The following is an 18,890-nucleotide window of genomic DNA, read 5'->3' on the forward strand; positions in this document are numbered from 1 at the left end:
CTGTGGTGTGTCGTGGGTGAGAAAAGGTTGCGGGGCATTGATTTACATACCGGTGCAAGTCATTTTACAGGAAGCCAGGCGGGAACCGCGCCAATTTTTATTGCTGATTTTGGCAAAATTCATGAATACAAAAATGAAAACCTAACCTAACAAATAATCCAGTAGGTATATCAGCTATTTTCAAAATTTGTTTGCCGCTGGCTTCCTATAAACCGACAAGAACAATATACCTACCTACTTGCACTGTTTGAAAACACCTCAGAAACATTGGTACTTAAAAAAATAAGACACCTGACAGAATTCGAACCTGTATACATTGAATTCTGGCCGATGCGCTTTACCAATTTAGTCACCAGTATTATATCCAATTACGGCATAACTAGCCGTAATGTGACTGAAGCTTTTTACAAATTATGCTAGTATTATTGACCTTTGCGGCTTGGTAAGAATACAATGGGACACAGCTTCCAGCGGTTCCATTAATCGAGCAGATATGTTTTAAAATTGTGTTTTATGTTCATAAAGAATGTCACCTTCACAAATATTGTGATATAGTATATTCTATAAGATCCCTTTAGAGCAGTGTGGACTCCTCCAAAAGTGCAATTAGTAATATTATCAAGGCCTGAACAAAAACGATGCATGAGTGCGAGTGGGAAAGTATTTGGCACCCTTATAATCTCTGCGACACGCGCTAGAGTAAGATAAAAGGTCTACATATGTTTGAGTTAGTTTCCAAAAGAATCGCCGACAAATTGTGGTAAATCGCTTCACGTAGCGTCGTAGCTCGTGTTACTAAATTGCTATTTTTTGTGTTAAACATAGTCATTGGTAAATATTTTTAATTATTTAAGCAGGAAAGATGGTTTTGTGTGTTGTATTAAAATATGGTAGCCGTACTGATAAGCAAAAAGATGGTATTACGTTTCATAGGTAAGTTGATACATGTTCGTGATAATTTATTTGTATATTATTATATATTTTAATATCAATGACCTAGTTTCTTTAAAATAACTTAAATTATGGATATCTTTACCTAATGGTTGCATTTTGACCGCTTAAAAATACTATATAACGTAAAAAAAATAGAAAATTATATTTTAATTCTGAGCGTCTAGTGCGAGCACTACCGAAATGGTCTATGGTCTCTAACATTTGTAGACGAATGCGTTCGCTCGCCCACAAACCAAACGCATGGCACGCAGCTTCATTTAGCAATGCAACGGGTGGCGTCTAGATGTATCTATAGTCTATGAATATTATGCTCTCTGCGAATATAATAATATTTTATAACTTAACAGCTGAGCAAAGGAAAGGGTGAAAAAATGAAATTCAACATTTATCATAAAACATCAATTATTTATTAAAATACTTTAAACTACCTTTCTATTATCAATCATCAATCCAAGAGGTACTTAACTGGGTGGTCGACTTAAACTTAAAAATGTAAGGAGGTGTAACGTGTAATTTCTTTGCTTGGTCTAAATATATTACAATAAATCATCAATGTTATAAAGGAAAAATCATGAAATTTATGATACAAAAATTAATCAATTTTCTGTGGGTAGGTAGTTACATAGGTAAGTATTGAAAGTAATAAACTTCTGTGACCAATCAAAACGTGGGCGGACATTTTTCCAGGATGAGCACCATGGTGTAGAGTAGAGAGCCGTTACAAGGCCCAACTCGTCTGGCTCGTAGCAAAGCTATATTGGCTTCCTGGAGTCGATTCGCATACGACACAGCTCGGGCCATGTAAATCAAATCATCCACATTATGGTGAGCGTGGAATTTGTTCAAACAATTCTCATACTGCAAACAAAAAAGCATTGATAAGATTAAGCAAACATGATATAGATTTTATACAGAATATTACATAAAATATTTGCTGTATAAACGTATACTACGTAGTCAATTGATACACCCCTGTTACAGGCGGGCTTCTCCCGGTGTAAAATAATCATTTAGTAGCTCAAGTCGAAACGTAACCCTGACCTCTAGAAACGGCTTCATAAAACATCTAATCTGATTCCTTGCTCAACCACGTAAGTATTTTTTGATCATAAGTAAAGGCCTTCGTCCGGTGTGTGAAAATCGCATATTGGGCGGAGGTGTAATTAAGATAAATTTAATTTAATTTAAAAAGTATAAATGATGATGGATGAAAGCGATAATTTTAAGACTAAATATAAGTATTCAAATATAATAAATTTTGCCGCGCATTGTGTGTGAAATCCTCGCGCGCCGGCGCCAGGGTCAGGCTCGTGATTCGCCGAATCAAAGATCATACGATCAAGATTTGGCCAATCACTAGTCCCTTTTACTAATGGCGTGGGTACGCGAAGTTTAAAAAAATAAATAAATTAGTAAGCGTCCCCTTTCCGATAGGATAGGACCTGCGAAACTTATTGTTAAAACAAAATATGTAAACATGTAAAGAAAGTGTAAAATATAAGGAATACCAAGTTACACGAGACAGACGTGGTTTTATTTAATTCCACCCTCAAATATATCGTACTTTTTTTTGTGAATCCGGGGTTCGTTGGACACCCGAGCTAGCCGCTGGAACCCCGGGGATCTCACAATAATTTATTGTTTTTACATTTCATTGATTGTTTAACCATTAGAAGGGTGAGCAGCACATTGCATAGAAAGCCTTGGGGATAGATAGCAGTGGTGAAGGGTGGAGGTAGGCTGTTAAGAACTGCCATAAATAGTGCACATTAAACTTTGTCAGTCATGCATATTTTTTTCATTGAAATAAGACAACTTACAGATGGTGTTGGGTTAGTTTTTAAAATTCAATTAAACCCTGCGAAAACAAGTCTTTTACAGATTAACATCCACATAGACTTTTTTAGAATACACTTTTTTTATCCCAAATTGCTCTATGAGATTTAGTCGATTACCCTTGTCATATAGATACACATATTTCGGACCATGGATTGGATCTACAATATGGCTGCTGCTCGCTATAAAGACGTGCTTGGTGAATTGTGAATCTGAATCTCTTAACTGTTTTACAAGTTTCACAATGCAGATAATAAACACCTCTTCTCTGAAGTGTATACTGCCGTACTAAGCACAGAGGCCGTATCTGCATTTTAGGCAAGTGGGAGATCTGAGCTTTCATATTATTTTACTTTTCCTGCTAATACTGGGGAACTTTTTATTTATTTTATTTGCCTATAATAGTTAATTTTGGTTTAAGATTTGTTTACATACCTTGAAAATTTGATTTATGTTATTATTATTATTATTATTATTATTATGTATTGATATTAGCCATATATATGTCAGATACGGCTAATATGCCTTAGTAAATGATAGTTACAACCAAATCGCTTAGTATTTATCGAGTTTATTTTTCAAACTCCGTAGATACGGCTATTAAAACCCTTGATTTCTCCGTAACTATAGCAGTTACGGCTTGGATTTATTCACCGATCTTATAAAAAAACTCTGCAGAATCCAAATATCTAAAAACATGAAAATACCTAAATACGTCAGTTACGGCCTCTGTGCTTAGTACGGCAGTATATTGATCTATCTAGTATCAACGATGAAACAAAGACACATGACAAAATGACTAAGATGGTTATACATAATTATTATATCTTTAAAAATGAAAGTTTATGTCTTGTATATTAATAAAAAATGGGATGATATAACTGCAAATCAGACTGCTCTAATTAAATCCAAGCTTCGATGTCATCTGGGAATTGATCGGTGACTTTCTTGAGATGTGCACGAGCTACAACTCGTTAAGATTGAAAGGTAGATTTAGCGTATAGTGATCCAAGAATTTTTATTATCTCGTAGTTGTTTGGTTGAGCCTTTATGACATTTTTGAAACATTAGGAGGCCCAGTGAAGGAATAATTGTTGAATACAATAAAACAACTTAATATATTTATACATTGGCTTTGCATGAATTATTTAAATTCGCCCACCATACAGTATTGACAATAATAATTACAACATTATAATAATATAGACTAGAACATAAATTTCAGTCCTCATACTTGATAAAAAAATAAGAAAAAACTCAGCAATAAAGTTGGATGGCAAAATTAAAAAGTGGTCACGATCCTCAGCCATGAGTGAACGACCAAGAAGAAGGATGTATGTGGCAGTAAAGAATTATGGACCGAGAAAAATGGAGGAAGCTAAGGGAGGCCTTCATCCAACTGTAGATCGACCCCGGCTGATGATGATGACTTGATAAAAAGCTTAGTGCCCATACGCACTTGCGGCTAGCCGAAGCGGCCTGCCGCATATCGTTTTTTGTATGCCGGCTAGCCGCAGCGGCCTGCCGCAAGTGCGTATGGGTGAACAAAACAATTATTGTAAAGCAATTTTCTTAAGTGGTGAATACCAGGTCATATTCTATTATATACAAATTTTGATTCATAGATAGCATAAGGATCTCTTCGAATTTTCGTACTGACATACTAGTACTTTTTAATAGTTTAAATTAAATTATAGATTCTTCAAGATGTTACACAAGATTTAACAATGAAACATTCATCAATCTTCCATACATAACTCGAAACAGGTTCAGAAACAAACCTAATTGATAAAAATGTTAGAACATGACATGGGAATCAACCCTAGATTTATCGCATGCCAGCTGAGTCAGCTTGAGAAGATCCAAGATTTTTCGAATGGGTATTTTACTGAGGCTGTTCCAAGTTAAATATTTTCAATGAAGACTGTTACATTCTTAAATCACGTGTATTATTTAGGAATATCAACTGTTAAGCTGTGGACCCAATAGGTTGAGCAAACGATCATATATTTCTTGTAAAAAATATCTGTTATGAGACCTCTTCGTGAGGCAGCCGAGATCCACATCGGATTGTACGGCCAGTAAAAAATATATTTTTAACTGTACGCCTATACAAATATGATATAAAATATACATACATTCCCTGAATCCCCCCGATAAAATGATATACATCTGCTCGAGGCCAAAGTGCGGCAGGACAAATGCAGAAAGTGCAAACTGCGTAGCCTGGTCGCGGTTTCTCGTGCAAGTTAGTAACAGTTCTCCGCACACAACCCCTGATTCTCTGTGTTGTTATTGGACTTGGATTGTAATCCTGAAAACAAATTACAAGACAACTGAATGAACTGAACTGAGAAAAATTTTCACCCTGCTGAATTAAGCGGATAGACAAGGTTCTTGAATTACTATTATGATTACTAGATAGATGGAGCAATGAGATCTTTTTAAAATTTATGTAGAAAGGATTTTATTCTTTTCCTCATAAATTTCATTTCATACTCATGTGATATATGAAATTTATATCATAATATTTACATTAAGTATGTAATTTTATTAATCAGACATAATTATAGGTTCATATAATTTCTTCATGTTTTCTTTACAGAGACTTAACGGCCCACATGTTCAGCGTAGGTAAAAATGGAGCTTTTATGGTATTCTTTTTCTTTTTTCTTTCGACCATGTCCGATCCTAATAGGATCATATGGGCCTCCACAGAGTAGAGGTTTGTATTGACAGATTTTGTTTTTTACGAGAAATGGATGTCAGCCATTTGCTCAACCTATTAGGTATATTCAGAGCATAATTCTGGACATTCCTTAAACGTTTTAGATAATCTATTTATATAGTTTTGAAGCCTTATTATCCTTTATATTTATTTTAAACATTTGATGACTGCGTAAAGTATTTTTATTACATAAAATAGTTTTTTTTTAACTTTTCGCTCTAATGTTTTAGAATATAGTCATATTTCGGTACATCCATGTGCAGTGGTATTAATATTTTTTAGATTCATTAATTTTTAAACGCATTTACAAAACCATTAGTAAAATTAATGTTAACATTATATAGTGACATATTTACGATAAAAAATTATATTTAATAATCTTTGTGATCCCAAATTTAACAAAAATTAGGCATTTTATTATTAAAAAATTGGCACGATTAACACATTTGAAGATAATTCTAAAGACACTAATTATAAGCTATGTCTTTGACCATTCAAATGTGATAAACATTCTACGAATAATGTTTGCTTTATAATAATTATTGACCTAAGAATAAGGTACTATTTTTTGAAATACGCCATATTTATTGGCATTTCCCAGTGGTTAAGCTACAACATACGGCCGTAGCCATAAATTGACAAATGATAAATGAAGTAGGGAGTAAGATCATGGTAATGCCCGTGTTTGAACATGTACCGATTTAAAAAAATATTTTTTTTCGGTTAGGTTAGATTATGGTTATGGCTACGGTCGTATGTTGTGGCTTAGCCACTGGGAAATGCCAATAGAAATGGCGTATTTCAAAATAATACTACCTTATTCTTAGGTCAATAATTATTATAAAGCAAACATTATTCGTAGAATGTTTATCAGTTGTGTAATTCATGCGCACTAGAAATCGTATCTGTGGATGATCAGGGTTAAATTATTGTTACACTATAATGGTTTTTCATTGGAAAAAATATTTTAAATATAAAATATTTTTTTTATGAGAAATGGATGTTTAGCCACTTGCATTACCAATTGGATCCAGAGTCATGAGTTATGACTATTTAGAATTTGAATATAAGATAGATAATGCAAAATTGCACTTGGCACATGGCATTCATCCGTAAATCAACAAAACTTAAAAAAACATTCGAATTAATGGATCTTTGATGAAATATGCAAACTCAATTTTGAAAAATTCTAGATATTCATTTTAACTGAATATTTAAACTATTATATTGAACTATTTTAAATGAGAGATGAGTATATTCTCATTTCACAGATTGACGTTTGCTGTGAAAAATATTTAAAACAATGTAAGTATCCCAAACCTTGCTTTATCCTGATTATTTAGCTTCATAAAGCAATGGCCCATGCCGAAACGGAGACGGAGAACAGCCGGGCGGTTGGGGTTGGTTCTCAGAGTTTCCCTGTAGAAGCCGAGAGCGCTGCGGTAGTCCTTTTTTATTGAAAGCGATGCACACTTTCCAGAACAGCGAGGGGATGTTGTTGGAAGATTGATTCACCACAAAATTGAATTGCGCATCCACCGTCCACCACTTTATCACCCTCCAACAAGCACAAGTATGCTCGGCCCAAAGGATGATTCTGCAAAAAAAAAAAATACAGATGTACAGCATTTTCGCCGGTAAAGTAAATTCGGCTGTTGTATAATGAAAAATCAGTTGTTTTCATTTTGTTTTTCCAAGTCATGTTGTGAATGGATTGAACTTGTAAATTGTAAAGTTCACTTCATATTATTATATATAAAGAAATTTGAACAAAATTTGACTAGGTTGAATAAAATAGGTATCGTCTTACATGATCATACATGATGATTTTGTCGGCAGTGGTGTATAGGTGTGTGGCTTTGGTGAACAGATCCCGTTTCATGTTTATATTCTTTTCATGGTTAGCTTCCTGCACGCAGTATGTGGCGAGCATGTCCAGGCACCGCATCTGATCTTTCTCCGAGTTAGAATAATCAATGTTGGCCGCGGTGCGGCCCGCATCCAATATTTTAATGAAGTCATCAGTTCTTTTTGTTTACGTACGGCACCTGTATAGAATACAAACATTTATATGAGAATACGCAATTTGAAAAATTGAAAGGACCCTCGCAAACGATGCTAATAGAAATCAAGATCTGACAGGTCCCATCCATTCATTCAAATATCATTCTCTCTGGACATAAAAATGTGGATAAATGTGGTTGAAAAATTAACCCTGCCTACATCGCAATAAGGGTTATTGTTGTACAACATTTCTTTCCAAAACGCTAATATATATATTACATTATATTGTAGCAAGTAGTTAAATATTAACTTTACCCACATTGCAAAAAAAGGATTATTCGAGATTTTTGAAAGATGTCTTTGACCTATTCTGCAAAACGTGCCCACTTTAATATTGTGATTTTGTATGATTTTGTATGAAACGGTGTATTATCATGGTACTTATATCAATGTATACAAACGAGTAAGTTTTAATACCCGCTCGGTTATTGTAACTTGGTTTCTATGGGGCACTATTTCTTTCAAAAAGTTTGAAACGTCATATGATGAGCAAGGTCTTTTTTCATTGAGGCATGACCATAATAGATTAAATTGGACTAGAAATCATGCATTCTTGCACGCCAATCGAGATATCGGGAAGATTCTACAGGTGTCACTCTTAGCACAGCTATGAAAAACGCCCAATGTTTGGTACACCATGGTATACGCTCGACTATGTGTATCGAGAAGTGGTGGTTGGCGATGGAGAAAAGCAAACACCAGAGAGTAATCATTACCCATAAAAATTGATTAAAAAAGTATTCATTTAGTTATTTAGTAAAATATTAATATACCTACTCAAAAGGGTTCGCCATCCAGATTATAATTGATAGTTTTTTTTTCTACAATAGACTGTTTACCCTAGGAAATTGATGGTGACATTCTAACTTCATTACATTCCATGCGTAAAATCTTATAGAGTATTTTTTTTCATCTCATGCGGTAGGTAATAATTGTTCAGGATCCAACTTCGATCACCTAAAAACAATTTAGATTAGGCAAACGACATTGGTTACGTTAATCACATGTCATAAAATGAAGTAAAATCACATCACAAAACTTTAGCTAGTTCAATGTAATAATTATAACGAAACTAAACATTCAAAACACTACATTATTATAAAATAAGTGATGTTAAAAGTTTATCTTTACACTATTATCAAAAATAAAAATGTTTCGAAGTCGCATGACCAGGCACCTGCAGTAGGTACGAGGAACTAAAGAATGACATCATTACATTTTAAGTATACTAGAGTAACTTACCCGTGTTATGGGAATTCACCGTCTTCGAGCTGCATTAGAAAACTTGGGATGCCCAGTAAGGAATTATTGCTTTGCCGTAATCTATTTTCACATTGCTGCAAAATTCATATTATATTATATTTTCTTATAACGAATAATCGTCAACTTAACCCTTTGTCTATTGTACGGTAAACGATACGCTACGGCCTACGCCAATCGATGTATGAAGCTTCTCTAAGTAACATAGAAAAATAATGAATCATTTCAGCGTATAGGCATGTGGGGCTTATAAAATGTATATCAAAAATACGACTTGGAAGTTAAAGGCTTAAAATAGTATACGATCACTTCGTTATAGTTTTTTAGATCTGCTAACACATAAACAGTAAAAAATAATGATTCATATTATAACACAGCATAATAATTAATAATTATTAATGATTTGCTGTATTTTTTGCCTAACAACGATATTATGGGTCAATGAGAAATGGGACCAGTCTCAGGAAATAAAAACTACAATTGAGATCGCAAGGAGCGCCTTTCTCAAAATGAGACGCCTCCTTAGCAATCGAGATCTTAACCTAGGTCTGAGACTGCGTATGGTACGTTGTTATGTGCTCTCAATTCTTTTCTATGGCATGGAAGTATGGACGCTAAACTAAGAGATGTCACGGAGACTTAAAGCTTTCGAGATGTGGCTGTATAGACGCATCCTCAAAATTCCTTGGACTGACCGGGTGACAAATGTTGAAGTTCTCAATCGAATGGGGAAGGACCGAGAAATTCTACGTAGTATCAAAACCAGGAAACTACAATACCTCGACCACATTATGAGAGGACACAAATACAGCATTCCCCAACTTGTCAGTCAAGGAAAGATCAATGGGAAGCGTAGCAGAGGACGGCGCCGCATTTCGTGGCTTAAGATTCGTGATTGGTACGAGTGCAGCTCCACCGAACTGTTCCGGGTAGCAGACGACAAAGATAAGATCGCCTTGATGGTGGCCGACCTCCGCTAGGGGATGGCACAATAAGAAGAAGATAGGTACCTATCTCTATAAGGTTTATAGATTTTTAATAACACAGGTTTTCAATACGCCGTAAAAAATCAAATTATATGTGGGTACTTATAATATAAGTATTATTATAATTTAGGTAACTATTCTATTCATACATATACTGCATTCCTAATCGCTGAAAAGCCTCAATTAAAATAAAGACTCAACTCGGTGTTGTCGGCAAGTTAGGTACCTAGGTACCTATATCTCGCCTTAATGCCCTTAATCAATCTAATATTACGTTCAATGCTGACTGGAAGAACGAAATAATGAGTTTAATAATTCTGTGAAGATAAAAAAACAGGAAGATCGCCTCTCTTCTAATTATAGCAAGGAATCAATCATTTTGAGGCTGCTGTTGAGAGATGACCCAAGACTACAAAATGTTATAAAGGTTTTCGCAACGCCATTTTTTCATTGTACGTAGTCGCCCAAGCATTTTGAACCTATAAGATACCTAGACGAAATAATATAGCTTGCCAGCGATTATTATTAACCAATGCCCATACAGGTCACATTGAAGTTAAAAAAATGTATGATATGTAGGTACCTACCTACTATTAGTAATCGAGTGGCAATATTCGTGCATGATTATCATTTTTGAGGTTTTTACGCCGAATATTATGTATAATATGTAGGTACATACCTATTTCTTTGTATTTAATTAATACATAGATATGGTGACTTTTATTTATGAATTGGCCATAGCATAGTAGTTGGCCGTTTCAACTTTTGGTTGATAAAATAAGGTGTCAGTCATTATTTTATTACGTCGTCTGTTGATATGTATAGCTTGGTCTCCATTTTCATACAGAAAAACTTGAACCAAAATTATTCCCTGTGATTTTTTAAAAAAAGTTATTGGTGAAGAAAAATACAAACACTTCAAAATGATAAACACCAGAAAGGCTGTGAAGACACCCCCAAAAATTATAACTTGTTTCAATATTGTGGAGTTATTTTAAAACATCAGAAAATGAAAAGACCAGAGCAGCATTAAATTTCACTGCACTAAGGTAACAGCTTCTACTATGCAAATATACAATAATATTGATGTACCTACTACCTATGTAGGTATTCAACAGTTTTAAGAACACTAAATGATATAGAACCACAGTCTAATCACGAACCGACAGTCATACTTAATATTATTATCTCGGCAAGATGACATTGAACCATCCACATCTGTTTATTTGATCCACTGTGGTGCAGTTGAAAACTATGTATTCCGTTTAAAAAACCTACTAGAAAATTGAAGAAAAAAATTAAAAACTTTTTTTTTGCAATAGTGAAACAACATTTGTTATTAAAATAGGTACGAGTAGGTAGGTACCTAATTCGGAAAATATTATTCTTTGCAGATGATACATACTAGGAATTATCGATATTAATGGTATTATAATAATTATATAGTACCTATAGCAATTATTATATTTAACACAAAAAATATTGCTCCAGTATTGGAAGATAATGACTTGTTTTTGTGTCTTGCACTATGTGGTGCCAGATAATATCTCAGATGGTATTTCAGATAAATCCGGAATTCATAAGAGAAACAAGGACGATTCTGAAAGATGGATACAGAGAAATACTAAAACCTGGTTTTTTCAATTATTTTTTTAATGGTTTTTTCATATTGTTTTATGTTTGTTTTTGCAAAATCACTTATTTTCCATCAATTTTCTTAGAATTGGGCTCTTATCTTCAAAATTCTAGAAGCTCGTATATTTGTGTATTCCTTCACTGCAAGTTCTTTTGTGATTTCACATTATTTTTCGGGTTCTGTAGACCTACTAATTTTGGGTCCCGGACCTGTAGCCCTTTTTGTAAATTCAGCCCTGCTTGTAAGGGTAAATAATTACAAATTTGGAGCACATCTGAAAACCGAACAGCCTATATTATATTGTAGACCTTGTAGGACTAATCGTTAATAAATAACCTAACATATTCTCACGAATCAATTCTTACAACTTTAAAAACTATATACCTACATGCAATATTATCTCAATAACACGAAACGGAACGCAATTTTCAAAGAATCCACGAGCCGGAATGGTATCTTTTAGAATTTCACGAACAGGAACGGCGCTCCGGTGCGTTCCGGTCTATTTCGAGCCCTGGCTTGGTTGTATATTTAATGATGCCAATGTATAATTATTAGGATAACAGTGTTGTAAAGACACTAACGTCAATTTGTTGTCAAATGTTATTTTTATTTTTTTGACACTACAATAGGCTACAATCACAGTGGTGTAGTTAATCATAGAATTAGTGAGACAATCACAAACACGAGGTTTGGGGAAAGAAAATCACATTGTGACCTCACCAGGAGTTAAATCCAGAAAGGCCAGCGCCAGTGTTACCAACCGTACTATAATTATAGTATTTGTACTATAATTTTGGTCCGCGTACTATGTACGATATAAAACAGGTATAGTACGCCCAAAATACTATAATTTGGAATATCAGAAAAAAATGTGTAAAAAGACACTTTTATTGACATAATGGTGCATGTATATATTGAAAAAGCTGAGATATAAACCCGGGACGTCGACTTGTCAGCGCAAATCGCTACCGGCTTTTCCAATTTATGCATTATTTTTACAAATACATACAGTATGTTACAGTTCATACATACAGTTTTATTATGCAGAGAAAATTAACGCGATTTTCCTTGTTAATGTCACGAAAATTATAATAATAAAATTACTTAATACTCGTATAGTTTTTTAAATTAACAAAAAGCAATTTTTTGTAGTACTTAATTCACTTTTAATCAATTTGCGTTTTATTAAATTAAACAACAATACAATGCAGTTCCACCATGAATTGACAGTTAACAAAATAAAAGAAATTACTTAATGGTAATTAACACAATAAAATTAATACATACCTCCAATATGGTAAAACTGTGCAGAAACGAGTAAATAATACGTTTGAAATTTATGCCAAGCCACTACAATATTATATTCGAAACCATAATAATATTAGAAACTCTTTAATTTGTAGCTACTTCAAACTAAATATTATTATCTACGACTTTACTAGCAACCGTCAACCGTCAAACTGCAGCCAACACATCAACTGGACCACATATGCGGTCGCCATAGACTAATAGCGGTCGCTCTTAGTAATCAGTGCTGCCATGTCTACTGAAATTTCAGTAGATCTACTGATATTTGTGTTTTTCCATAATTGTAAGTAAACTGATGATTATTTTAATAATAAACATGAAATGATTTTCGCACGCCCTTTTTTGATGTGTGACTCTTCTACAATGACAACAAAGAAAACATTGTAACTCTACCCAAGAACGCAATTTTACCCACTAACATAATCATTGTTTATGAAAAAAGAATATTATCAGTTATTGTTATTCTTATTAGTCTTAAATCATATCTAATATACTACATTTTCCAAAATCTACTGGTATTTTATGGAATCTACTGAAATATTTGTCAAAATCTACTGATGTTTTAAATTTTGACTTGGCAACACTGTTGGCGCTTGCTCCTTTACCTTTCAAACTCTGTCCACTGCTCGCTGTCGACGAATGAAAGGTCAAAGGGGATCGGACAAGGCCTGAACAAAAACGATGCACTGGTTTACAGATGTGGGAGATGGGGGTATAGGACGATTTGGCACTGGGACAACTGGACGCCACGGAATTCGAAAATAAATAGACGTTAGGTAATTATAGGTACTTTAATATTTAAAATATTTAATATTATTATTTATACTTATTTAAATGATTATATTATGATTTAATAGTTGGTGAGAGTATAAATATGCAGAAGTAAATAATGATTTAATCGTGCATAATATGTTTAATTAAGTACCAACGAAAAAGGAGTTTTTTTTTATTTTATACTAGCTGAAGTACCCGGCTTCGCACAGGGTCGCTTCGTGGTTATATTTATCTTAGATATTTGAAAAATAATAAGAGGTAACTATTTTTTTAATATTAAAATATCTGTGTAATATAATATGGCAATATGAAAATAATTCTAATAGGTGTAAAGGTCAAACATAAGAACACTAAATTAAAATCGAATCCAAAATATGAAAACGTTATTAATGTCATTAATATGTAGTAAAAAAAATCAAAATTGGATGGAACAAACAAACAACAAACTTTGTATTTTATATAATAATAATTTAGAAACCTTCGCAGGTGTGCGCACAACAACTGACAAAAGTTTCATCGCAATCGGATGAATGGTATAGGAACGCATACGAATAGTAGAAGAAGATGATTTTCTAAATCAGAAATCTTCGTGGGCATGCGCATGACAACTCACCAAAGTTTCATTGCAATCGGATTAATGGTATAGGAACGCATACAAATAGAAGAAGAAGAAGATGGTTGTACTAATTCAAAAACCTTCGCGGGCGTGCGCACAACAACTGGTCAAAATTTCATCACAATCGGATGAATGGCATAAGAACGCATACAAATAGAAGAAGAAAAAGATGATTGTACTATTTCAGAAACCTTTACGGGCAAGGGCACAACACTTGATCAAAATTTTATTGCAATCGGATGAATGGTATAGGAACGCATAAGAATAGAAGTAGAAGATGATTTTCTAATTCAGAAATCTTCGTGGGCATGCGCACGACAACTCACCAAAGTTTCATTGCAATCGGATGAATGGTGTAGGTACGCATTCGAATAGAAGAAGAAGATGATGGTTTTACTAATTCAGAAACCTTCGCAGGCGTGCGCACGACAACTCACCAAAGTTTCATCGCAATTGGATGAATGGTATAAGAACGCATACGAATAGAAGAAGATATAATGAAGAAGAAGAAGAAGATGATGATTTTTCTAATTTAAAAACCTTGATGGATGTGCATACAACCACTTACCAAAATTTCATTGCAATCGGATGAATGGTATAGGAACCAAGGAAGAAGATAGTTGTAGGTACTAATTCAAAAACCATTGCGGGTGTTACCACAATAACTGACGAAGATTTCATCGCAATCGGATGAATGGTATAGGGACCATACGAATAAAAGAAGATAGAATGAAGAAGAAGAAGAAGAAGATGGTTGTACTAATTCAGAAACCTTCGCGGGTGTTGGCACAATTATTGACGAAAATTTCATTGCAATCGGATGAATGGAATAGGAACGCATACGAATTGAAGAATATAGAATAGAAGAAAAAGAAGAAGAAGAAGAAGATGGTTGTACTAATTCAAAAACCATTGCGGGTGTTACCACAACAACTGACGAAGGTTTTATTGCAATCGGATGAATGGTATAGGGACCATACGAATAAAAGAAGATAAAATGAAGAAGAAGAAGATGGTTGTACTATTTCAGAAACCTTTGCGGGTGTTAACACAACAACTGACAAAGGTTTCATCGCAATCGGATGAATGGTATAGGAACCGTACGAATAAAAGAAGATAGAATGAAGAAGAAGAAGAAAATGATGATTTTTCTAATTCAGAAACCTTTATGGATGTGCATACAACCACTTACCAAAATTTCATTGCAATCGGATGAACAGTATAGGAACCATATGAATAAAAGAAAATAGAATGAAGAAGAAGAAGAAGGTGATAATTTTTCTAATTCATAAACCTTCATGGGTGTGCATACAACCACTAACCAAAATTTTATTGCAATCGGATGAATGGTATGGGAACGCATACGGGACAGACACACAGACAGACAGACATACAGACAGACAGACATTCATTTTTATATATTAGTATAGCCTATACTCTTTCCGCAAGTGCAAGCAATAAGTTTACAAAGTTTTATCGCAATCGGATGAACGGTATGGCTGCGCATTAAATACGAACAAACAAACACACAAACACACAAATACACAAATATTCATTTTTATATATTAGATAGGTACCTAAAGCCTTAGGCATGGTAATTCTCGATCCGCAATAAAGAATACATTATGTTAAGAGTAAAATGAATTAAAACTACTAAGTAGTAGATATAAACTGATTGAAATACCTCGTCTACGTTCTGTATACTTCAGCGCACGAAATGTAAAATTATACGAACTGGAGCGCTCGATAATTTTAAGATAATATTAACATAAAACTTATAAAAATAGGTGTGTTAATTTCTTTGTTATGTGGCCTATCTAGCTCAGATGGTCACATTTATTTTTCCACAAGGCGGAGCGAAAATTTTGGGGAGTTTATGAAACGGAACGGCGCTCCGGTCCATTCCGAGCCCTGGTATACGTGTCTACGACAGTGTGGCGTCCAATTGTCTTGAATCCAGTCGTCCCATTCCCGGGAGATGGTTTGCTAAAGTGTAGACGCCAAATCGTAGTTTGTTGCTTAACTTAGCGTCGATAACCGTGTTGCTAAAATCGTTATTTTTGTGTTAAACATAAAGTCAGTGGTAAATATTTTTAGTTAATAATTAAATAATTAGGTAGAAAAGATGGTTCTGTGTGTTGACTGTATTAAAACGCGGTAGCCGTACTGATAAGCAAGAAGATTGTATTACGATTCATGGTTAGTTGATACATGTTCGTGATAATTTATTTGTATATTATTATATGGTTGCATTTTGACCGCTTAAAAATACTATATAACGTAAAAAATAGAAAATTATATTTTAATTCTGAGCGTCTAGTGCGAGCACTAGCGAAATGGTCTATGGTCTCAAACATTTGTGTTGCTAGATTTCAAAATTAGCCAATTCCTTATTAGATGAATTAGAGAAAAACAGCTTTTTGTTTTCTCAAATACACAATTACAAGGGTGAAAGTTTATATTATTTCAAGTATTGAATATTTAAAATGAATAAAATTCATATTTTGATAATGCAGAAACGTTAGAAATCAGTAGTTCTTCAGCAATTCACAAAAACGTGAAAAATACCTAAAGTGGACTTTTTGATTTTTGGTGATTTTGAAATGTTGCGATACATTTGTACACGAATGCGTTAGCTCGCCCACAAACCAAACGCACGGCACGCAGCTTCATTTAGCAATGCAATGGGTGGCGTTTAGATGTATCTATAAGTTTTGATACAATTGAGTTTTCATTACACACAAGTGGATTTCGGCGCTTGTTCTCTATTACCTTTCAAACGCTGTCAACCGCAGGCTGTCGACGAATTAAAGGTAAAAAGGATAAGTTTTGATAAAATTGAGTTTTCATATTTCGACGCTTGTTCCCTATTACCTTTCAAACGCTGTCAACCGCAGGCTGTCCATGAATGAAATGTAAAAGAGGATAAGTTTTGATAAAATTGAGTTTCCATATTTCGGCGCTTGTTCCCTATTACCTTTCAAACGCTGTCAACCGCAGGCTGTCCATGAATGAAAGGTAAAAGAGGATAAGTTTTGATAAAATTGAGTTTTCATATTTCGACGCTTGTTCCCTATTACCTTTCAAACGCTGTCAACCGCAGGCTGTCCAGGAATGAAAAGTAAAAGAGGATAAGTTTTGATAAAATTGAGTTTTCATATTTCGACGCTTGTTCCCTATTACCTTTCAAACGCTGTCAACCGCAGGCTGTCCATGAATGAAAGGTAAAAGAGGATAAGTTTTGATAAAATTGAGTTTTCATATTTCGACGCTTGTTCCCTATTACCTTTCAAACGCTGTCAACCGCAGGCTGTCCATGAATGAAAGGTAAAAGAGGATAAGTTTTGATAAAATTGAGTTTTCATATTTCGACGCTTGTTCCCTATTACCTTTCAAACGCTGTCAACCGCAGGCTGTCCATGAATGAAAGGTAAAAGAGGATAAGGTTTGATAAAATTGAGTTATCATTCCACACAAGTATATTTCGCATATCTAAAATTTTTTTAATACTGTAATAAATATACATAAATAATTACTTACTTCGCATGCTTGTACGTTGGTTCTGTTTCGACATCTCCACAATCATTACCTCTTCAAAACATTGTTTATAATTATGCAAATATGAACCGATAGCAAGTGTTTACTTAAGTCAAATTGACATCTTACGCCAAACTAAAAATTACGAAATTTCCATAAACTAAACTTTATGTCGGTGTCATAAAGACGAAACGACGCTTACGCCGAACTGTCCTTAATCAATCGGCATTAATGTCAGTCACACAGGCGTAAAAAGGTGTTCGCCTATATGAAACTAAAATTCCATATTATTATTTGTAGATACGCCGAGTAATGTCTGGCAAACCGCTATACGTACGAGTTTCATCTTTGTACATATAATAGAACTGCGTTCTAGCAAGACAATGCAATATTTAACTCAAAACAGCCATTTTGTAATTTCGCCCTTATGATCCTAGAACCCCGATTTAATGTCAACGACACACATACTCTTGCGCAGCCCTTATGAATGAGAGCTTGGCGCATGGAACTCAGAAATAGTAAAAGTTCTATGGCTTGGCGTAATAAGGAAATTTGTTTAGAGTCAATAAATCGGCGAAATATATTTCTGTAGACGATAAGAATGCCAAAAATATATCCGTCTTCTTTTCAGTGACAAAGGGTGGACGTAGGTTCTGCATATCGGGTATACATAGTGCATACTAAATTTTGTCAGTCAAACATAACATAAGTTTTCATTGAACTCTAAATTGCAATGTTTACTAAGTTTAACTAAGATTTTAAAATTCAATTAAATCCTACTGATCTAAGCGATATAATACTAAAAAAATATTCGACTATTAGCTGCTGTCTTTCTAATGATTTTTTAATTACCACCTTTAAAATGCACGTTAATTACATCGATCGGCCGCCTGGTCATTACGCGCCAGGTGCGTCTTCAGCGTCCAAAGTATTAATAGGATGTATTCTTAATTCAACGAAAATAAATAAATACGACTGTAAACGAGTGCACCATTTTCGTCTGGTCGCGCATAGCACACCTGAACTATAATGGTTTGGAGAAGGCAGGGCTTAATTGAATTTTAAAAACTAACAGCACCATCTGCCTGTATTCTTAGTTCAATGAAAACGAATAATTATGACTGACAAAAAGTATAGTGCGCACTATTTATGTTGCTTCTCAACAGCCTACCTCCACTCCTCGCCACT

General features: G+C 34.2%; 1 protein-coding gene across 2 annotated transcripts; it reads right to left on the bottom strand.

Annotated features, from left to right (window-relative positions):
- Positions 1-83: 83 nt before the first annotated feature.
- Positions 84-12,932, bottom strand: LOC147071477 (RNA polymerase-associated protein CTR9 homolog). 2 transcript variants are annotated; one of them, XM_085948125.1, is made up of 7 exons: positions 12,755-12,932; positions 8,825-8,919; positions 8,360-8,539; positions 7,329-7,566; positions 6,839-7,115; positions 4,929-5,104; positions 84-1,812 (listed from the first exon to the last, which is right to left on the bottom strand). In XM_085948125.1, exons 4-5 carry the CDS (start codon positions 7,464-7,466, stop codon positions 6,972-6,974), a joined length of 282 nt encoding a protein of 93 aa, XP_085804251.1. In that variant the 5' UTR covers positions 7,467-7,566; positions 8,360-8,539; positions 8,825-8,919; positions 12,755-12,932; the 3' UTR covers positions 84-1,812; positions 4,929-5,104; positions 6,839-6,971. The 2 variants fall into 2 exon arrangements, with proteins under 2 accessions (XP_085804251.1, XP_085804250.1); XM_085948124.1 differs by lacking the exons at positions 8,825-8,919; positions 12,755-12,932 and having other exon boundaries at positions 8,356-8,770.
- Between the last annotated feature and the right edge of the window lie 5,958 nt (positions 12,933-18,890).

Source organism: Rhyacophila brunnea, unplaced genomic scaffold (genome assembly GCF_057557595.1).
Source record: "Rhyacophila brunnea isolate RB1 unplaced genomic scaffold, BYU_Rbru_1.0 scaffold_20, whole genome shotgun sequence".
Classification (NCBI taxonomy): domain Eukaryota; kingdom Metazoa; phylum Arthropoda; class Insecta; order Trichoptera; family Rhyacophilidae; genus Rhyacophila; species Rhyacophila brunnea.

Bases quoted from the DNA above. Each gene is read 5' to 3' on its own strand.
- LOC147071477 (XM_085948125.1), bottom strand. From the start codon at position 7,466: ATGCGGTGCCTGGACATGCTCGCCACATACTGCGTGCAGGAAGCTAAC. The intron at 7,116-7,328 runs GTAAGACGATAC...TTTTTTTTGCAG, and splicing joins AAATCATCATGTATGATCAT to AATCATCCTTTGGGCCGAGC.